The sequence below is a fragment of the Conger conger genome, chromosome 3, assembly GCF_963514075.1.
Source record: "Conger conger chromosome 3, fConCon1.1, whole genome shotgun sequence".
NCBI classification, from domain to species: domain Eukaryota; kingdom Metazoa; phylum Chordata; class Actinopteri; order Anguilliformes; family Congridae; genus Conger; species Conger conger.
Window position 1 is genome coordinate 32962123 of NC_083762.1, and position 17047 is coordinate 32979169.

Here is a 17047-nt window from a genome sequence, read left to right on the forward strand (position 1 = left end):
CTTATGACTTTGAATAGTATCTCTGTATTCTACCTTGAGAATCTGCAGTTACTGTCTGTGCTGTATTTTCAGTAACTCCCTGTGCCACGCAATTTCAGTGACTGTGTGTGGTGTAATTCTGCAGAGTAAGACATCTGAAGCTCTGGCCAAACTGATGTCCCTCCAAGCCACTGATGCCACAGTTGTGACACTCAGCACAGACAACTCCATTCTCAGGTACATTCTCACAGGGTGTGTGTGCATGCATGCCTATGGGAGTGCATGCATGTGTAATTGTGTGTTCACATATTAGTGCTGTGTTTCAGTGTTAGTCCATGTCTGTTAGTGCTCTGTGTGTTTGTCAGAATGTCAGTGCTGTGTGTGTAATTGCGTGTTCACATATTAGTGCTATGTTTCAGTGTTAGTCCATGTCTGTGTTAGTGCTGTGTGTGTTTGTCAGAGTGTCGGTGCTGTGTGTGTGAGTATGTCAGTACTTTATGTTGCAGTGAGGAGCAGGTGTCGGTGGAACTGGTCCAGAGGGGGGATGTGGTCAAAGTGGTTCCGGGAGGGAAGTTTCCGGTGGACGGGAAAGTGATTGATGGCAGCTCTATGGCAGATGAGTCTCTCATCACAGGTACAGGGGGGAGGTCTGGGTGCCCGCTTGTCTGTTGTGTGTTGTATGGTGTGTGTGAGTGTGTGTGTGACTGACCCACGGCTGCGTGTCCTGTAGGTGAGCCCATGCCGGTCAGTAAAAAGCCTGGCAGCACGGTGATGGCTGGTTCCATAAACGGTCACGGCTCTCTGCTGGTGCAGGCCACACACGTGGGGGCCGACACCACTCTCTGCCAAATCGTCAAACTGGTGGAGGAGGCACAGACCTCCAAGGTCAGACATGAAAAACAAACGTCCACATGCACACACTTCACAAACTCACCCACACTCACATTCACATTGTTTCTTCATTTGCTGGTTTATGAGAATAATACAGTGTGTGTGTGTTTTGGACAGGCCCCAATCCAGCAGTTTGCGGACAGGCTGAGTGGCGTCTTTGTCCCTTTCATTGTCATCGTCTCCCTGGCAACGCTCGTAGCATGGCTTGTCATTGGTTTTGTGAATTTTGACATTGTCGCCGAGTATTTTCCCGTAAGTGCCACAAAATATTTTCACACTTCAAGGCTTTCCTGTACTGGGGTATTGAATCCATTGCAAATCACTTCAGTCATTTAATGTACAGTGCAGTCAATATAGTAAATATCTGGACAGCGACACAATTTGTGTTGTTTTGGCTCTGTAGTCCAGCACATTGGATTCAACATCATGAATATGAGAGTAAATAAAAGTAAATGTGAATTAAAATGTATCATTAACATTAGCAGAAATATATCAAGTTAAAGTTTGTTCCCTGCAGAAGTTGTGTTCTTTTCAATCAACAAAAGTAATTTGACCAGGGATGCCCAAACTAGTGTGTATTGCCATTAGTGTCTTTGTACCCCAGGGCTACATGACTGTGACAGTGGAGCAGGGGTATATACTGTGTGATGTGTGTGTGTTTGTCTCAGGGTTATGATAAGAACATCCCCAGGACGGACGTCATCGTGCGGTTCGCCTTCCAGGCCTCCATCACTGTGCTGTCGATCGCCTGCCCCTGCTCGCTGGGCCTGGCCACGCCCACCGCTGTCATGGTGGGGACAGGTGTGGGCGCGCAGAACGGCATCCTCATCAAGGGAGGCGAGCCGCTGGAGATGGCCCACAAGGTATGACCACTTCCGCTTTCCTACTTCCTGCTTAAAGGCCTACCTGAGTCAAATGTGGCAGATATCTATGGTACAGATGCCCAGATTGGAAATGTGTTTGAGGTTCATGTCACAGTGTCTGAAGTGGCAGAACAGCTGTGATTTTGCAGTGCAACTCAGTGTTGCATGCACAAGGGGTTTTAAAGAGATGAAAAGTGCCTATAATACTTTTTTCAAGACTTATACCTAGCTCACTTCAATGTCTTTCTCGAGCTCATGAGATGTCAAGCCCGCAGTCTGTGGGCTGTTGAGTGGGTCATCCTGTTATGACACTGAGTTCCTGATTTCCTGAGATCCTGTGTGTTAGCCTGTCCCACAGAACTCAGACCGTGCCAGTGCCGGCTGTGGCTGGCAGCCCTGCACTCTATCCTGGGGGCGCGTTGAGCCAGCCGGACTGTTCTCATATCACTGTACAATAGTGACCCCTCTGGTCAGGTCGGATGTCTGCAGTCTGACACAGTGACTGCACTGCCTGGCTGCTGGACTGCACTACGCAGACTGTGTCACACTGCCTTCAAGCCGAAGGTGCTTATGAAGTATTGAAAGTAGGGAATAGACACATACGCTGACTCTTGCCTTTTTTAGTTGAGCCTGAGCGTATTCCAAGCAAGTGTCCCAGCCCCCCCACTTTATATACATTTCCCATTATATTTGTGTGCAAATCGCAAACAACAATGGTGTCCTTCATGGAAGAGGATGAAGTGTGACACAGGGCATGCTTGTAGGTGAAACAACTTGGGGTGCACTTTGGGTCCGTTCTGATCTCATTTGTGTCCGCAGAGACCCTGTTGATGACCCTTTTTTTGACGAGGATGAAATGGCCTTTACGCATGGTTCCCTCACCCCACGACTCCTGCCAGTCTCGCTATGTGGGATCTCCTAGTCTAAGACCCCTCTTTTCTCTCCCTCTCCCTGCGCAGATCAAAGTGGTGATGTTCGACAAGACGGGCACCATCACGAACGGCGTGCCGCGCGTCACTCGGGTGCTGGTTCTGTGGGAGAGAGCCCGGCTGCCCCTGCGGAAGATTCTAGCGGTCGTGGGCACGGCTGAAGCCAGCAGTGAGCATCCGCTGGGGGCGGCCGTGGCCAAGTACTGCAAGGAGGCAAGAGGAGTGCGCCTGAGGGTCTCCCTCTCACTTTCTCTCCGTTTCGCTGGCGTTTTTCACCCCACGCCCCCTCTCTCACTCCCTCCCTTTCTCACTCTTTTCCTTCCTCTTTTCTTTTATAGACAGGTTCTTTTGTTTTCTGAGAACAGCAGCCTTTTCTTTTTTTTTTAGGGAGTGGGGGGAGGGGGCAGTTACCATAGTGAAATAAATGATGTAGCAGCTGGAAGGGCTAGTGTGTGTGTGTGTGTGTCTGAATATTTGTGTGTGTGCATGTGTGTGTGCCTGCCTTTGTGTGGGTGTTTATTATCAAGGCCTGCTGAGCTTTAGTTAACCTGTAGGCGTCAGCAACTGTCAATTATGCTGAATAATATCCTTGCATCTGCCATTCATGCTTTCAGAGATGCTGTGCCTACCACAAAATCAGCAACCACTTACGCACACACATACACACTCAGCACAGACACATACATGTAGATACATGCTGCAGTTTCTAAAGTGAGTTTCACTCTATAAAGACGTTGCCAGCAGTTAAAGAGGCACATTCCTAGAGGGTCGTTCAGTGATGATTGGTAAACAGCACTGATTGTGGTTTAGGTTCGTTTATAAAAGCCTATTTCTTCATCTCCGGGATTTAAAATGAGCTTCATCTTTAGTCCCCACAGCACTTGAAACTATAATCTTTTTTGCAGATGACAAGATAAATGCTGCTCTGTGTTTTAGCCTGCTCTTCTCCTGGCATGTAAATGAAACTGTAACATTGACAAGAAATCTGTGTGTAAATTTGTGTCTCTCTGTGTGTCTGTGTGTTTCTCTTTCTGTGTGTCTTGTTTTTTTGTTTGTGTGTGTCTGTGTGTGTTTGTGTGTGTGTTTCCCTTTCTGTGTGTCATGTTTGTGTGTTGTGTTTGTGTGTTTATGTGTGTGTGTGTGTGTGTTTGTGTATGTGTGTGTGTATGCGTGTGTGTATGTTGTATGCGTGTGTGTGAGTGTGTGTTTGTGTGTGTTTCCCTTTCTGTGTGTCGTGTTTGTGCGTCTATGTGTGTGTGTGTGAATATGTGTTGTGTTTGTGTGTATGTGTGTGTGTGTGTGTTTGTGTGTGTGTTTTAGGAGCTGGAGACAGACATGTTGGGCTACTGTCAGGACTTCCAGGCAGTCCCTGGCTGTGGCATCAGCTGTAAAGTCTCTAACATCGAGGAGATCCTGCTGGCCGGGCCCAACGCCCGCAATGCAGAGAACGCACGGCTTACTGTCCGTGGAGTCACCACCGATGAGACCAGCCTGGTGATCAACACTGACCCTGCCCCTGCAGGTTAGTGTGGCTGCACCCCCTCCCCTTCTCTACAGAAATATGATCCAGAACAGTGGTACTGTATGTCCTGCATATGTGGTGTGTGTGTGCGTGCCGTCTGTAAGTATTTGGGCAATGACAGAAAATGCAGTGTTTTGCCTCTGTACTCCTACATATTGAATGAAACAATATGAGGTTAAAGTGCAGACTCTCAGCATTATTTTGTGGGTATTTACATCCATTTCGGGTTAAAAGTGTAGGAATTGCAGCCCTTTTTATACATAGTTCCTCCATTTTGGGGGACCAAAAATAATTGGGCAATTCGCTGCTCAGCTGTTTGTTGGCCAGCTGTGTTGTTGAATCATTAGTTCATGCACAAGAAAGCTAACTCAAGGCCTTGAGTTTTGGACATTTGGAGTCTTACATGAGAACCAAAGAAGTGTCTATACCGGCAAAGCAGGCCGCAATGAGGCTTGACAAATCTGAATAAATCAATCAGAGACATATCCAAAACATTGGTTGTGGCAAAATCCACTGTTTATTGCATTGTTAAGATGAAGTAATCTCTTATGGACCAGTATTAGCCTGTACCAGTGTGATGGAAAGAGAAATGTGTGGAGAAAGGAGCTGCTCACGATTCAATGCATACCGCCTCATCTTTGTGTTATGGCTTGGGCTTATCTGGCTGCTGCTGGAACTGGCTCACTCATCTTTATTGATGATGCGACTGCTTACAGCAGCAGCAGCAGGATGAATTCTGAAGTGTACAGAAACATTTCATCTGCTCAGATCAAATCAGATCCAATGCCTTGAAACTCATCGGACAGCACTCATATCCATTCTTTCATTTTCAAATCTAATGGAGCCAAGAATCAAACAGTAAAAACAACAAAAAGTGTGTCACTGTCCAAATATACTTACAGACTGCACTATATGTGTATGTATGCGTGTGTGTGTATGTGTGTATGTGTGTGTGTATGTGTGTATGTATGTGTATGTATGTGTATGTGTGTGTGTGTATATATGTGTGTGTGTGTGTGTGTGTGTGTATGTATGTGTGTGTGTATGTGTGTATGTATGTGTATGTGTGTGTGTGTATATGTGTGTATGTGTGTATGTATGTGTATGTGTGTGTGTGTATATATGTGTGTGTGTGTGTGTGTGTATGTATGTGTGTGTGTATGTGTGTATGTATGTGTATGTGTGTGTGTGTATATGTGTGTGTGTGTTTGTGTGTATGTGTGTATGTATGTGTATGTGTGTGTGTGTGTATGTGTGTGTGTGTATATATATGTGTGTGTGTGTGTGTGTGTGTGTGTGTATGTGTATGTGTATGTGTGTGTGTGTATATGTGTGTGTGTGTGTGTGTATGTATGTGTGTGTGTATGCATGTGTATGTGTGTGTGTTTGTATGTATGTGTATGTGTGTGTGTGTATGTGTGTATGTGTGTGTGTGTGTGTGTTTTTTAACCTCTCTGGCCACTGCATGTGCTTCCTCAGGCCCCTCCACCTACTCGGTTCTGATTGGGAACAGAGAGTGGATGAGACGCAATGGCCTGCATGTCAACACCGATGTGGACGACGCCATGTCCAGTCACGAGATCAAAGGGCAGACCGCCATCCTGGTGGCCATTGATGGTATAGTCCAGTTTAAACAAATTTTGCCAGGGTCTGTAGATGGTACAGTCCTGGTTAAATATATAATAGAGTTCAGGGATACTCAAATATGTTCTCAAGGCCAGTAGCACTGCTGGCTTTCATTCTTCCCCTCTAAGCTGATGTGTGATATCAGGGGTGTGGAATCTGCAAACTTACTGAACTTATGCAACTTATCTGGTAGAATCAGTAGTACTGCTATAGAATAGAATAACTTTACTTTTCCTAGGGCAGGGGTCACCCACCCTACCGTCCTGAAGGTTTTGACGTCAACCCTAATTTCCACACCTGATTCTTATTAGCAGCTCCATGAGATCGGAAGCTGTTGAATGAGGCCTGCTTTGTTAGGGTTGGAGTTAAAACCTATAGGACGGTAGATCTCCAGGAACAGGGTTGGTGACCACTGTCCAAGGGGGAGCAGGTATTGAAGCTGTTGGCCTTGAAGGCCAGAATTGAGAATCCCTGCTCTGCCATCTATAGACGGTACTGTGTATGTCAGGAATGATATGGCAGTTCAGTTCTGTTATCCGTGTGTCAGGTGTGCTGTGTGCCATGCTGGCCATCGCCGACACGGTGAAGGCGGAGTCCGCCCTGGCCATCCACACGCTCGGCAGCATGGGTATCAGCGTGGTGATGATCACCGGTGACAACCACCGCACGGCCAAGGCCATCGCCACACAGGTGAGAGGCTCCTTCCGGCACAGAGCGGGTTCATCCTGGCCAGGGTTCAGGTGGCTGCCACTGCAGGAGTTCCTCAGGTTACCAGTTGTCCTCAATCTGCACCTTTCCACAGTCAGGCCAGCCCGCTTGAGCCAAAAGCTGTAGTGAGCTTGAGTCTGAAGCTGGGTTGGCAATGGTACTGCATGACAGTGTCAGAGATGTTTCTGGTTTTAGTTCCATCCAAGCTTTGTTGCAAGCTTTATTATTGTTTGATGTAGGGTTCAGTGATGTTTTGACGTATTGATTTGATGGATTTTATCATGTCGATATTCATATTATGGCAATTAAATGAATATAGAAATATTTAACATGTTGAATACAGCTTAAATATTGATTCATATAACAGTTCTTCAATTAAAATCGTAATTGAATAATGTTAATGCTTAACTCTCATTCCCAGGACCAAACCAATACAATGCAGGTTTCATTCACATGTCAAGATTTTTTTTTTCCACATAGCTACCTATCGAACAAGACTTTTGATTGTTTAAAGATGTTACTGTTACTCATGATACCATGCCTGTACGCTCGCTGTCTTCTGGGAATATCCGGAATATTGGTACGGTAAAAGATAAGATTTTTGCTGATCCCTGACTCCCCCTTGCCTGCACCCTGTGACCCATGTTTTCCCTGTGCTCGTGTGAGCCGCCCTGCAGGTGGGCATCAGGAAGGTGTTTGCGGAGGTGCTGCCCTCGCACAAGGTGGCCAAGGTGCAGGAGCTGCAGGAGCAGGGTCTGAAGGTGGCCATGGTGGGCGACGGGGTCAACGACTCCCCGGCCCTGGCCAGGGCCGACGTGGGCATCGCCATAGGAACCGGCACCGACGTGGCCATCGAGGCCGCAGATGTGGTGCTCATCAGGGTAAGGGCAGGGCAACAGAACGGGGGTCATTTGTGACCCAGTTCTGATTCACTACTATATCAGACCACAGTAAAATGTTTCAAGTCTAGGATGCATGGGCAGTCTGCTACTGCTCCTCAGAGCTTTTATCAGAAATAAATACATAGTTGGGCTAAGTTAACAATTAAGAGCAGAGGTTCGGATGAAAACCCAAAACAGATTGGCCCTCATGGTGGCCAAACCTGGTTATAGAGAGCCGTAGGATATTCTGGTTTTTATTTTTGAGGTCAAATCAAATGTTCACCCAAGAATTTCAGGTGTGGTAAGTTAACAGTGTAATCAACTGTTTCACTGAAGTAATAAATGAAGTATTGAGTTAAAATGAACCACCAGCTCCTGCAGCTCTCCAGGGTCCAGTGGCTAGCCGTGCCACACAGTGCAAACAGCAGCAGAACCTATGAGGGCTAGAATAGCATATAGCCCATTCTGCTAATTATAGGGTTTGGGAGGAAGTTGTGTAGATTGAGGGTTGTATATGGCACCCTTTGTTTGGGGATCCTTTCTCCCAGTTCTACATTTAAAATGGCAGGATATCAATATAGCTACCCGTTCAGATTTCTGTGTTTCCATTAAGTATATCATGCTTGCTGTGGAATGTTCAACTCAGATGTCTTGCTGTAGCATTCAAAGACTTAAGACCTCAAATAATTTGGTGTGTCTGTCTAATTCCTCTTTCTCGTCAGAACGACCTGCTGGATGTGGTGGCCAGCATTGAGCTGTCTAAGAAAACGGTGCAGAGGATACGCATAAACTTTGTCTTTGCTCTGATCTACAATCTGCTGGGGATTCCCATAGCAGCTGGTGAGTGGACAGATCTGACTGACTGTGACAAAACAGGCAGGGACCTCCTCACTCTCATGCGTAATGGGAAAAATATTGTTCTTTCTGTTTATATGTGATACATGGAAACAGCTCAGCTTCATCAGAATTTATTTGACTGGGTCTTGTGGTTAGTCATTACATTATATTTCTCAATATAAATGCTGAAGAAGTCCCTTTACTGTTTAATCTTTATCAACAAATCACACAACACATGGCAATGCATTTTGGTTTGTCATGCTTAATAATGGCTTCCTTGGCTGTCATTGGCACAACTCTGGGCTTAATGTTGACAAATGTCAATAATCCAAAGGCAATCAAAAGCATAGAATCAAGACTAAATACTGAAAGCTTTCTTGCACCTGCACTAAGGAAGGAATTGAATACACTTGACTAATCAGATGCAGCCAACCATCCAATTACTTTTGGTCCCCTAAAATGGGGGACTATGTATAAAAAGGGAGATGATTCCTGCACACGTCACCTGATATGGATGTAAATGCTCTGAAATTAAAGGTGACAGTCTGCACTTTAACTTCACATGTATTGTTTCATTTAAAATCCAATGTGCTGAACTACAGAGCCAGAAGAACAAATTGTTCCAACTGTCCAAATACATACGGACGACTGATCTCGACTGACCTTTGAGAAGTGCCATGAATTGTGCACACCTGACTGTGCAAGTCAGAGATGTTAAATGTAGACCAATATTAGCTAGTTAGCTGAGTGTCCAGCTGGAACAAAGACACACACCACCCCCTGCAGGTGTGGGGTTACACTGATATACTACTGAGCAGAGCTGGCCAGCCCTGTTCCGAGAGCGTTTCATTGTGACTCAGTACTGGGAACTGATAATGGGATCACTCAATTGCTGATTTATTTGAGCAAGTGAAAAGAAGTACAAAGATTGGTTCAGATCCTTAAATTCACTGTCATCATAGCACAGCTCCCATATATGGTTTGATGAAATGTCACTTCTCACTACAGCTGGTTAATTGAAATTGCAGATTGCACAGTTAATCCACCTTATCTGGTTTCTTTGGTCTGCTGATTTTACATTTTTTTAAGAATTGATCCAGTGGCTTTCAGGTTCCAGGATTGCTGCTACGCTTTTCCTCCCCAAAATCACTTTCTGGGAAATTGAGCTCATTCTGCACCCTGCACCCTGAATCTTAAGAAGATAACTGAATCATTGGCCAATGAAGGCATATATCAAGTGCTGCTTTACAATGGAAAGCCAGCAGCAATGATTTAGATACAAATGAACACTGGTACGTACCCTGGGGCATGGAAACTGAGGGGTCCTGAATGATCAGCCGAAACAGAGCAGATAGCAACTGTGAGTCAGCATTCTTCTGCCTTTCTGTCGGATAAAGAGAACTGACCAATACATGATGGGCTCACATTCTAGCATTGCTAGGGGTCTTTGGCTGTTAGCCAGGGCAGGAGCGCAAGGATCATTCAGTATCACAAGATCCCCTTGGAGCGTTCATACCAGTCCCTTTCCTCAGTTGGCATTTTTTAGTGCGACTTTCCAGCTTTTCAGGGAATGAATGTTCTAGAAACACTTATACCTCTTCAAAAACAGGTTTAGTCTGAATTTAAGGTTATTCCAGAATTGCACAGAAATGTGCTCTTCTGCACATATTAAAACATAAATTGACTTTTATACCTACAGTGGTCGTGTTAACACAGGATTCTGCATTGCTTTCTTGGCAGAAAAAAAGCAAAAATGCATGGGAAAGAATTCACTGCATTGTATATTCTGAGGTCTTTTTTTAGGATTACAGCAGACAATGACCCAGACTTGAACACAGCAAAATAATGACTCATGTTTCTTTGAGCCGATCGTCTGTCATTGATATTTTCTCAGCCATTGGTAGCACATTCCAAACACACTGTTCCATGGACAGGCGCAATCACTGACTTCAAATTTCCGCCCGTTACCTAATCCATCATTATTTTAATCAGGGTTACAGGGGGTGCTTAATTTTCTAGCATGCATAGGGCAAAAGGCAGGAATACACCATGGACATGCCACCAATCTCCAGGCACACACACTATTCACTCACACACTCATACCTAGGGGAAATTTAAACTCTCTAATTAACCGTACCTGCATGTCTTTGGACTGTGGGAGGAAACCGGAGTACCTGGAGAAAACAGGGAGAACATGCAAACCCTACACAAAAAGGCCCAGGACCTTCTCATTGCACCATTGTGCTGCCCTACTATATCAAGCAAATAGTTCTATCTATATCTACAGGTATCCGTGTGTTGAAGGTGAATGTATATGTAGGTTGTGCTATAGCATGTGTATAAGCCAGGGGTCGGCAACCCTGGTCCTGGAGAGCCGCAGGGTGTGCTGGCTTTTGTTGTTACTTGGCATTAATTGATCAATGAAAGCCGTTGATTGCACAGTTAACTCACCTCACCTGGTTTCTTGGGTCTGAATCGGTTGCTTATTTTAAGGTGGAGATGAAAGCCAGCACACCCTGCGGCTCTCCAGGACCAGGGTTGCCGACCCCTGATATAAGCCTATGTTTTGACTTATGTTCCTGGTTGTATGTACAGTTGCAGCCGTGTAACGGGTGTAGGCATTTGTGTGTCACAAGTAATCTGTTGCGTTGCAGGTGTGTTCATGCCCGTGGGGTTGGTACTGCAGCCATGGATGGGATCTGCAGCAATGGCTGCCTCTTCAGTGTCTGTGGTGGTTTCATCTCTGCTGCTCAAACTGTGAGTTCATTTATCTCTAATCATCTGAGTTAAATCATCTGTGATACTGATACTTACTTGCTTGCCTGTAACTTCTCCCCTGAGCACCTTTATTGTCACCCAGCTATGTACTTATCTACTACTACTTAACTGACTGTACATTTGGCACATTTCTCTTTTTTGGGGGCAGAAAAAGCAAACGTTTCAGAACATATGAGGTTATCTGCTTTATTTTTATAAATCCATTTTAGACAGCCCTTATCAACACTGATATATTGGACCCACAGGCACCTTATGAAGGAACTGGTATGAAGTGTGTTAAACTGATTAACATTTTTCCCTTCAACAAGCAGCTGGGAACAATAGCTTCACCCAAAATTAGTAGCAACACAGTAACACCAATGCACTCAAGTGTGCCCCCTGGGGTCAGGTTCTCAGAGAAAGTTCTGCTGTTCCAGTTACAGCCAGGCGCAAAACCTAACCTAACCTTGTCTTTCTGTCTTTCTCTTTCTCTTTCCCTGTCTTTCTATCTTTCTCCCTCTCTCTCTCTCTCTCTCTCTCTCTCTCTCTCTCTCTCTCTATCTTTCTCTCTTTCTCTCTCCCTCTATTTTTCTCTCTCTCTCTCCCTCTGCTTTCCTCTCTTTGTTTTTTGCACTCGCACTAGTTATAGCTGCTCTTTTGTAAGTGAGGGGGCGTTTTAGCAAGAGGGCAATTCTTGCGAGGGTACTGAGCTCCTAATGCTTTCCCCCCCCCCTCTGGGTTGTAATCTAAATATCCAGTATGTCTACCAAAGGTGCATCACCATAGAAACCAGAAAATCGAATGGTGAGGGGAGGGGGTGGGGGGTATCCAACACGCCATCTCTGGGGTGTCCGCCCACTCCTTACTGCAGACGGAACACTGTTCAACCCTCGCCTCACCTCTGGTCCTCTGTTTTCAGATTCTGGCGTGTGTGTATGTGTGTGCGTGTGTTTGTGTGTGTGCGTGCAAGTGCACATGTATGTACCGTATGTGTATGTACTGTACTGCTTCTTTTGCTATCTCCTCCACGTTATTTAAGTCGATTCAGTACAAATGGGCTTTATTCTGTGGCACACGAGGCGATGAATGCGTTGCTGAAGTGCAGTATGTTTCACTTTACACATTTTACATGCATCCTGGCAAACTGCTGAGCCTACCTCATCCTGGCCTTCAGGCTGTGATATTCCTGTCTGTATTTTCCATTATTCTGTTATGTAATGCGTTTATGTCCCTCCCAGCTTGATAATTTCCACTTTCTTTCCTTTCTTACTCTTAATTTTTCAAAATGAAAAAATAGGCATATTGTTGAACATATTTGGGTAACAAAAGGAATAATTATAGGAATTTAACATTTTTCTAGAATTCTCTCTCCACCAATTAAAAATTATGGCTGTTAAATCAACAGTCCGTCTCTCTCTCTCTCTCTCTCTCTATCTCTCTCTCTCTCCCCCTCTCTCTCTCTCTCTCTATCTCTCTCTATCTCTCTCTCTTCCTCTCTCTATCACTATCTCTCTCTCTCTATCTCTCTCTCTCTCTCTCTAATTCTAGGTGGTTTATAGGCAGGAAATACACACACCGAGCACTTTATTAGGAACTACTTATTATCTAATCAGGCAATTGTGTGGCAGCAGTGCAATGCGTACAATCATTTATATACGGATCAGTTAATGTTCATATCAACCATCAGAATGGGGAAAAGATGTGATCTAAGTGACGTTGATGATTGTTTGTGGCAGACAGTTATTTACAGTTGTTTACAGTTATTTACAATAATTTACAGTTCATTAGACTAAGCAGAGGTCAATCCCCCCCTGGAGCAATGTGGGTTTAAGGGCCTTGCTCAAGGGCCCAACAGCTGCACTGATCTTATTGTGTTCACACTGGGGCTTGAACCACCAACCTTCCAGTTCCCAGTCAAGCACCTTGGCAACAAAGTCGATAATAAAAATAATAACAAGAATGATGACAGTAACAATAACATTGGTAATTACCATTATTTGTCTTATTATTTCACAGTGTCTGAATTGTTATTGCTCTCCCTCTGCCTCTCACAGGTTTAAGAAGACCTCGACCGAGCGGTACGAGCTGCGGGCACAGGGTCAGCTGCGGAGTCTCAGCCCCTCGCAGGTCAGCATGCACGTGGGGCTGGACGACCGCGAACGCAACCCCGCCCGCAGCCCCGCCCGCAGCCCCGCCCTGGGCCTGTGGGACCGTGTGAGCCGCAGCAGCCGCCAGTCCATCGCCTCCTCTCTGTCCCACCAGGACCGCTGCTCTCTGCTGGACAGTGATCGCGGAGACGACCTCATGGCGTAGAGTCTGCGGGGGTGTGGTGGGGAGGGGTGGAGGGGGTGGCGCTCGACTCATTTCACCAGCAGGGGGAGCCTCTGCTCCTCAAACCTAAGGACACATGAACACACAGAGTGCCTCTTACTATTTCATTCAGGTCATGGCCTCACACCCTTGACCATAAAGGGATTTAATGTAGATCCTGCCCCAGGATCGGAGTGCTACAGGACACACTAGGGGCTTTACAGGGGTGTGGTGGTTTCTACAATCAGGTGGAGAGGCAGGCAAATGTGCCTGCTCTGTGTCTGGACATTACTGGTCATGTTGGTGATGATGAAGATGCTAATGCAGAAGACGGTTTCTGCTGCACACGCTCTGATTTGTGAACTTCAGAGAACTCTTGTGAATCCTACAGAGAACTGGGCAGCCGTGGTCACTCGCTCTGAAGAAAAGAGTGAACGATATACGGAGCCCGGGTTGAGGAGTGCCCAGCAATGAGGGGACTGCAGGGGTCGGTAATGGGGAACGTTGAGCTTAGCCACAGGGAAAGCATCCGTTTCTGGCTGTGTCTGAAATGCCTTAGTGTCTCTGTGTACAACCTCAGATAAGTAAACAGGCTGCAGGAGATATAATATTGGCTCCTGAGTAGCCTCCCTTTGTGCCTAATCAATAGCAGAGAACTTTATCACTGTGCTGTACTGGCTGGTTATTAATGGGTCCCTATGGAGTTTAGAGTGTTTAAAGTATAGAGGGTGGGGGCCAGTTAATGGGCGGATGTGGAGGGCTTTAGGAGGAAAGTACTACATCTGTGGGTGGCCATCTCAACCCTCAGGGACTGGACATGCCTTAGACATAATGGCATGAAATGGCCAGGCTGACAGAAGCACACATATACAATTACCAGGTTGAAGGTAACAAACACAAAATGACCAAATTGTCAGAACCACAACAATAACATGACCATTTTGAATAATATGACCATTTAAAATTATATAAATATAAAATGACTGGGTTGATAGAGTCATATATGGAATGGCTGTTGACAGAAATGACCTGGTTGAAGGGATTTAATTTAAAACAGACAAAATGACAAGATATACTGTACAGTGCAGTCTGTAAGTATTTGGACAGTGACACATTTTTTGTTGTTTTAGCCTTGTACTCCAGCACACTGAATTTAAAATAAAGCAATGACTAAGTTTAAGTGCAGACTTTTACTTCATATCTATAATTTGAAGATTTTTACATCCATATTGGATGAACAATGTAGAAATTGTAGCCGTTTTTCATACATAGTCCCTTCAATTTTAGGGGGCCAAAAGTAATTGGACAATTGGTCTGTTGTTGTCTCAACATGAGGACTAAAGAAGTGTCAATGCCAGTAAGCAGGCCATCATTAGGCTGAAAAGTGTGAATAACTCAATCTGAGACATAGACAAAAAACATAGGTGTCAAAATCAACTATTTCGTACATTGTACAAAATGTTCAAGGACGCACTGGTGAGCTCAGCAATGGCAAACAACCTGGTAGACTACAGAAGACTAGTGTAGTGGATGACAGAAGAATCCTTTGAATGGTGAAGACTGAAGACTGACTTTGTAACTGATGAAGAACGCTCTCCAGGATGTAGGTCATCAAGAGAAGACTACGCCAGCATAAGCTCAGTGGGTTCATTGCAAGATGCAAACTCCTGGCAAGCCTCAAGAATAGAATGGTCAAGTTAAAGTTTGCAAAAACATACATTAAAAAAACCTGTAGATGTTTGGAACAAAATATTATGGAGAGATGAGACGAAGAATCTGTACCAGAGTGATGGAAAGAGCAAAACTTCGAGAAAAAAAAGAAACCGCTCATGATCCAAAGCATACCACCTCACCTGTCAAACATGGCCGAGGTAGAGTTACGGCTTGGGCATGTATGACTGTGACTGGAACTTGCTCACTTCGCTGATGTTGATGTCACTGCTGACAAAGGAAACAAAAAGTGGAATGTTTGTCAGTCACCCGACCTCAATCCAATTGAGCATGCATTTCACTTGCTGAAGACTAGACTGAAGGGAAATAGACCCCGAAAAAAGCAGGAGCTGAAGAGGGCTGCAATACAGGCCTGGCAGAGCATCATCAGGGAAGATACCCAGCATTTGCTGATGTCTATGGGTTGTAGACTTCAGGCAGTAGTTGATTGCAAATGATTTGCAATGAAATATGGAATATGTTGACTTCATTTGTGTTTGAGTTAATTTCTCCAATTACTTTTGGTCCCCTAAAACTGGGGGGACTTTGTATAAAAAGTGCTGTAACCCTCAAAAGAAACTTTGTGGCTAATACTTCACTCTGATGTTAAGGTTCCATATGAGTGAGGTTTAGGCTGTTTCTATACTAGTTTGTTTTCTAAAGTCTGCACCAATAAGTTCCCTATTTTTAACTCCTTGCTTCCTTTCCTTGTGTCATTTCCTTGCTCCTAGCTTCACAAAGAACCCAAGGGGCTCATTCCAATCACATATTTTTTCCATTCTCGTCTCAACTGGCCCGGAAATTGAGGACATTCCAACCCGTTAAATGCTGCTTGATAATGTATACGTCACATGTTGCGAAAAAATAGTTCTGGAAGAAGATGTGCTTGTGTTTCCTTGCTCAAGAATCCTTTGGGAGCCTTCTATCTCCTTGCTCCTAGATCATTCAATGAGCATTTATGGGATTGTATTTTTATGGGTTTCCTTCAACTGCTGCCTTATGTAATTGTCAGCCCATATTTTTAGAAGGCACTAGATATCCTCTTCGTTCCAAATACAACCACAAGCACGACTCGATGCTCCACTTTGTCAGATAAAATTGAGCTTTGTATTATTTCCTTCCATATATTCATCTTATACACACAGTTCACAGCCTACATTTACAATGCCTCTGTACTCAATTTGAGATTTCTAATTAAAAAATTGTGGTTAAAGATTTTAATATAGAGCATTTTTATACATTTTGGTTTCACCATGTAGAAATTACAGTAGTGTTTCATAGTGCACCATAATGTTTGGGACACAGCAGTGTTAGGTGAATGAAAGTAGTCTTTAGTAGAATTTTGTTTGCATGCATAGACTGCTTGAAGCCTGCGATTCATGGACATAACCAGTTGCTGGGTGATGCTCTGCCAGACCTGTATTGCAGACATCTTTAGCTGATTTTCTAGGGTTAGTCCTTTTAGGTTCTTTTCAGCATATGAAAGGCATGCTCAATTGGGTTCAGATTGGGTGATTGACTTGGTCACTCAATAATTTCAAAATGTTTTAGTTTCTAAAAACTCCTTTGTTGCTTTAGCTCTTGCCATAACTCTGATATAAGTTCATCTTTGTCTCATCTGTCCACAAGACGTTTTTCCAGAAATGCGGTTGCTTTTTTAAGTACTTTTTGGCAAACTGTAAACTGACCATCCTGTTCTTGCGGCTCACCAGTGTTTTGCATGTTGTATTGTAGCCTCTCTGTTTCTGTTCCTGATGTCCTCTGCAGACAGGGTTCATTGACAAATCCACATCTGACTCCAGAAGAGTGTTTCTGATCTGTCGGGCAGGTGTTTAGGGATTTTTCTGTATTGTGGAGAGAATTCTTCTGTCATCAGCTGTGGAGGTCTTCCTTTGTCTGCCAGTTTTTCAGTTCACCAGTGCTCTCTTCTTAATTATGTTCCAAACGGATGATTTTGGTAAGCCTAAACTTTTTGGGGGTGAAAATCTTTCAGTAAACAAATGGAATCATTTTTAAAAATGTGTTTTGTGTGGT

General features: G+C 44.6%; 1 protein-coding gene across 1 annotated transcript in view; it reads left to right on the plus strand.

Moving 5' to 3' along the window:
* Window positions 1–14483, plus strand: part of atp7b (ATPase copper transporting beta) — a 30682-nt gene extending 16199 nt beyond the window's left edge. Inside the window, exons 9-21 of the mRNA XM_061234762.1 lie at window positions 125–216; window positions 486–613; window positions 710–864; window positions 988–1122; window positions 1539–1733; window positions 2693–2875; window positions 3983–4184; window positions 5664–5801; window positions 6358–6500; window positions 7196–7399; window positions 8122–8239; window positions 10891–10993; window positions 13048–14483. Of these exons, the coding sequence (XP_061090746.1) occupies window positions 125–216; window positions 486–613; window positions 710–864; window positions 988–1122; window positions 1539–1733; window positions 2693–2875; window positions 3983–4184; window positions 5664–5801; window positions 6358–6500; window positions 7196–7399; window positions 8122–8239; window positions 10891–10993; window positions 13048–13306 (2055 nt within the window). The 3' untranslated portion in view covers window positions 13307–14483. The remainder of the gene's footprint in view (window positions 1–124; window positions 217–485; window positions 614–709; window positions 865–987; window positions 1123–1538; window positions 1734–2692; window positions 2876–3982; window positions 4185–5663; window positions 5802–6357; window positions 6501–7195; window positions 7400–8121; window positions 8240–10890; window positions 10994–13047) is intronic.
* The last annotated feature ends 2564 nt before the right edge of the window (window positions 14484–17047 follow it).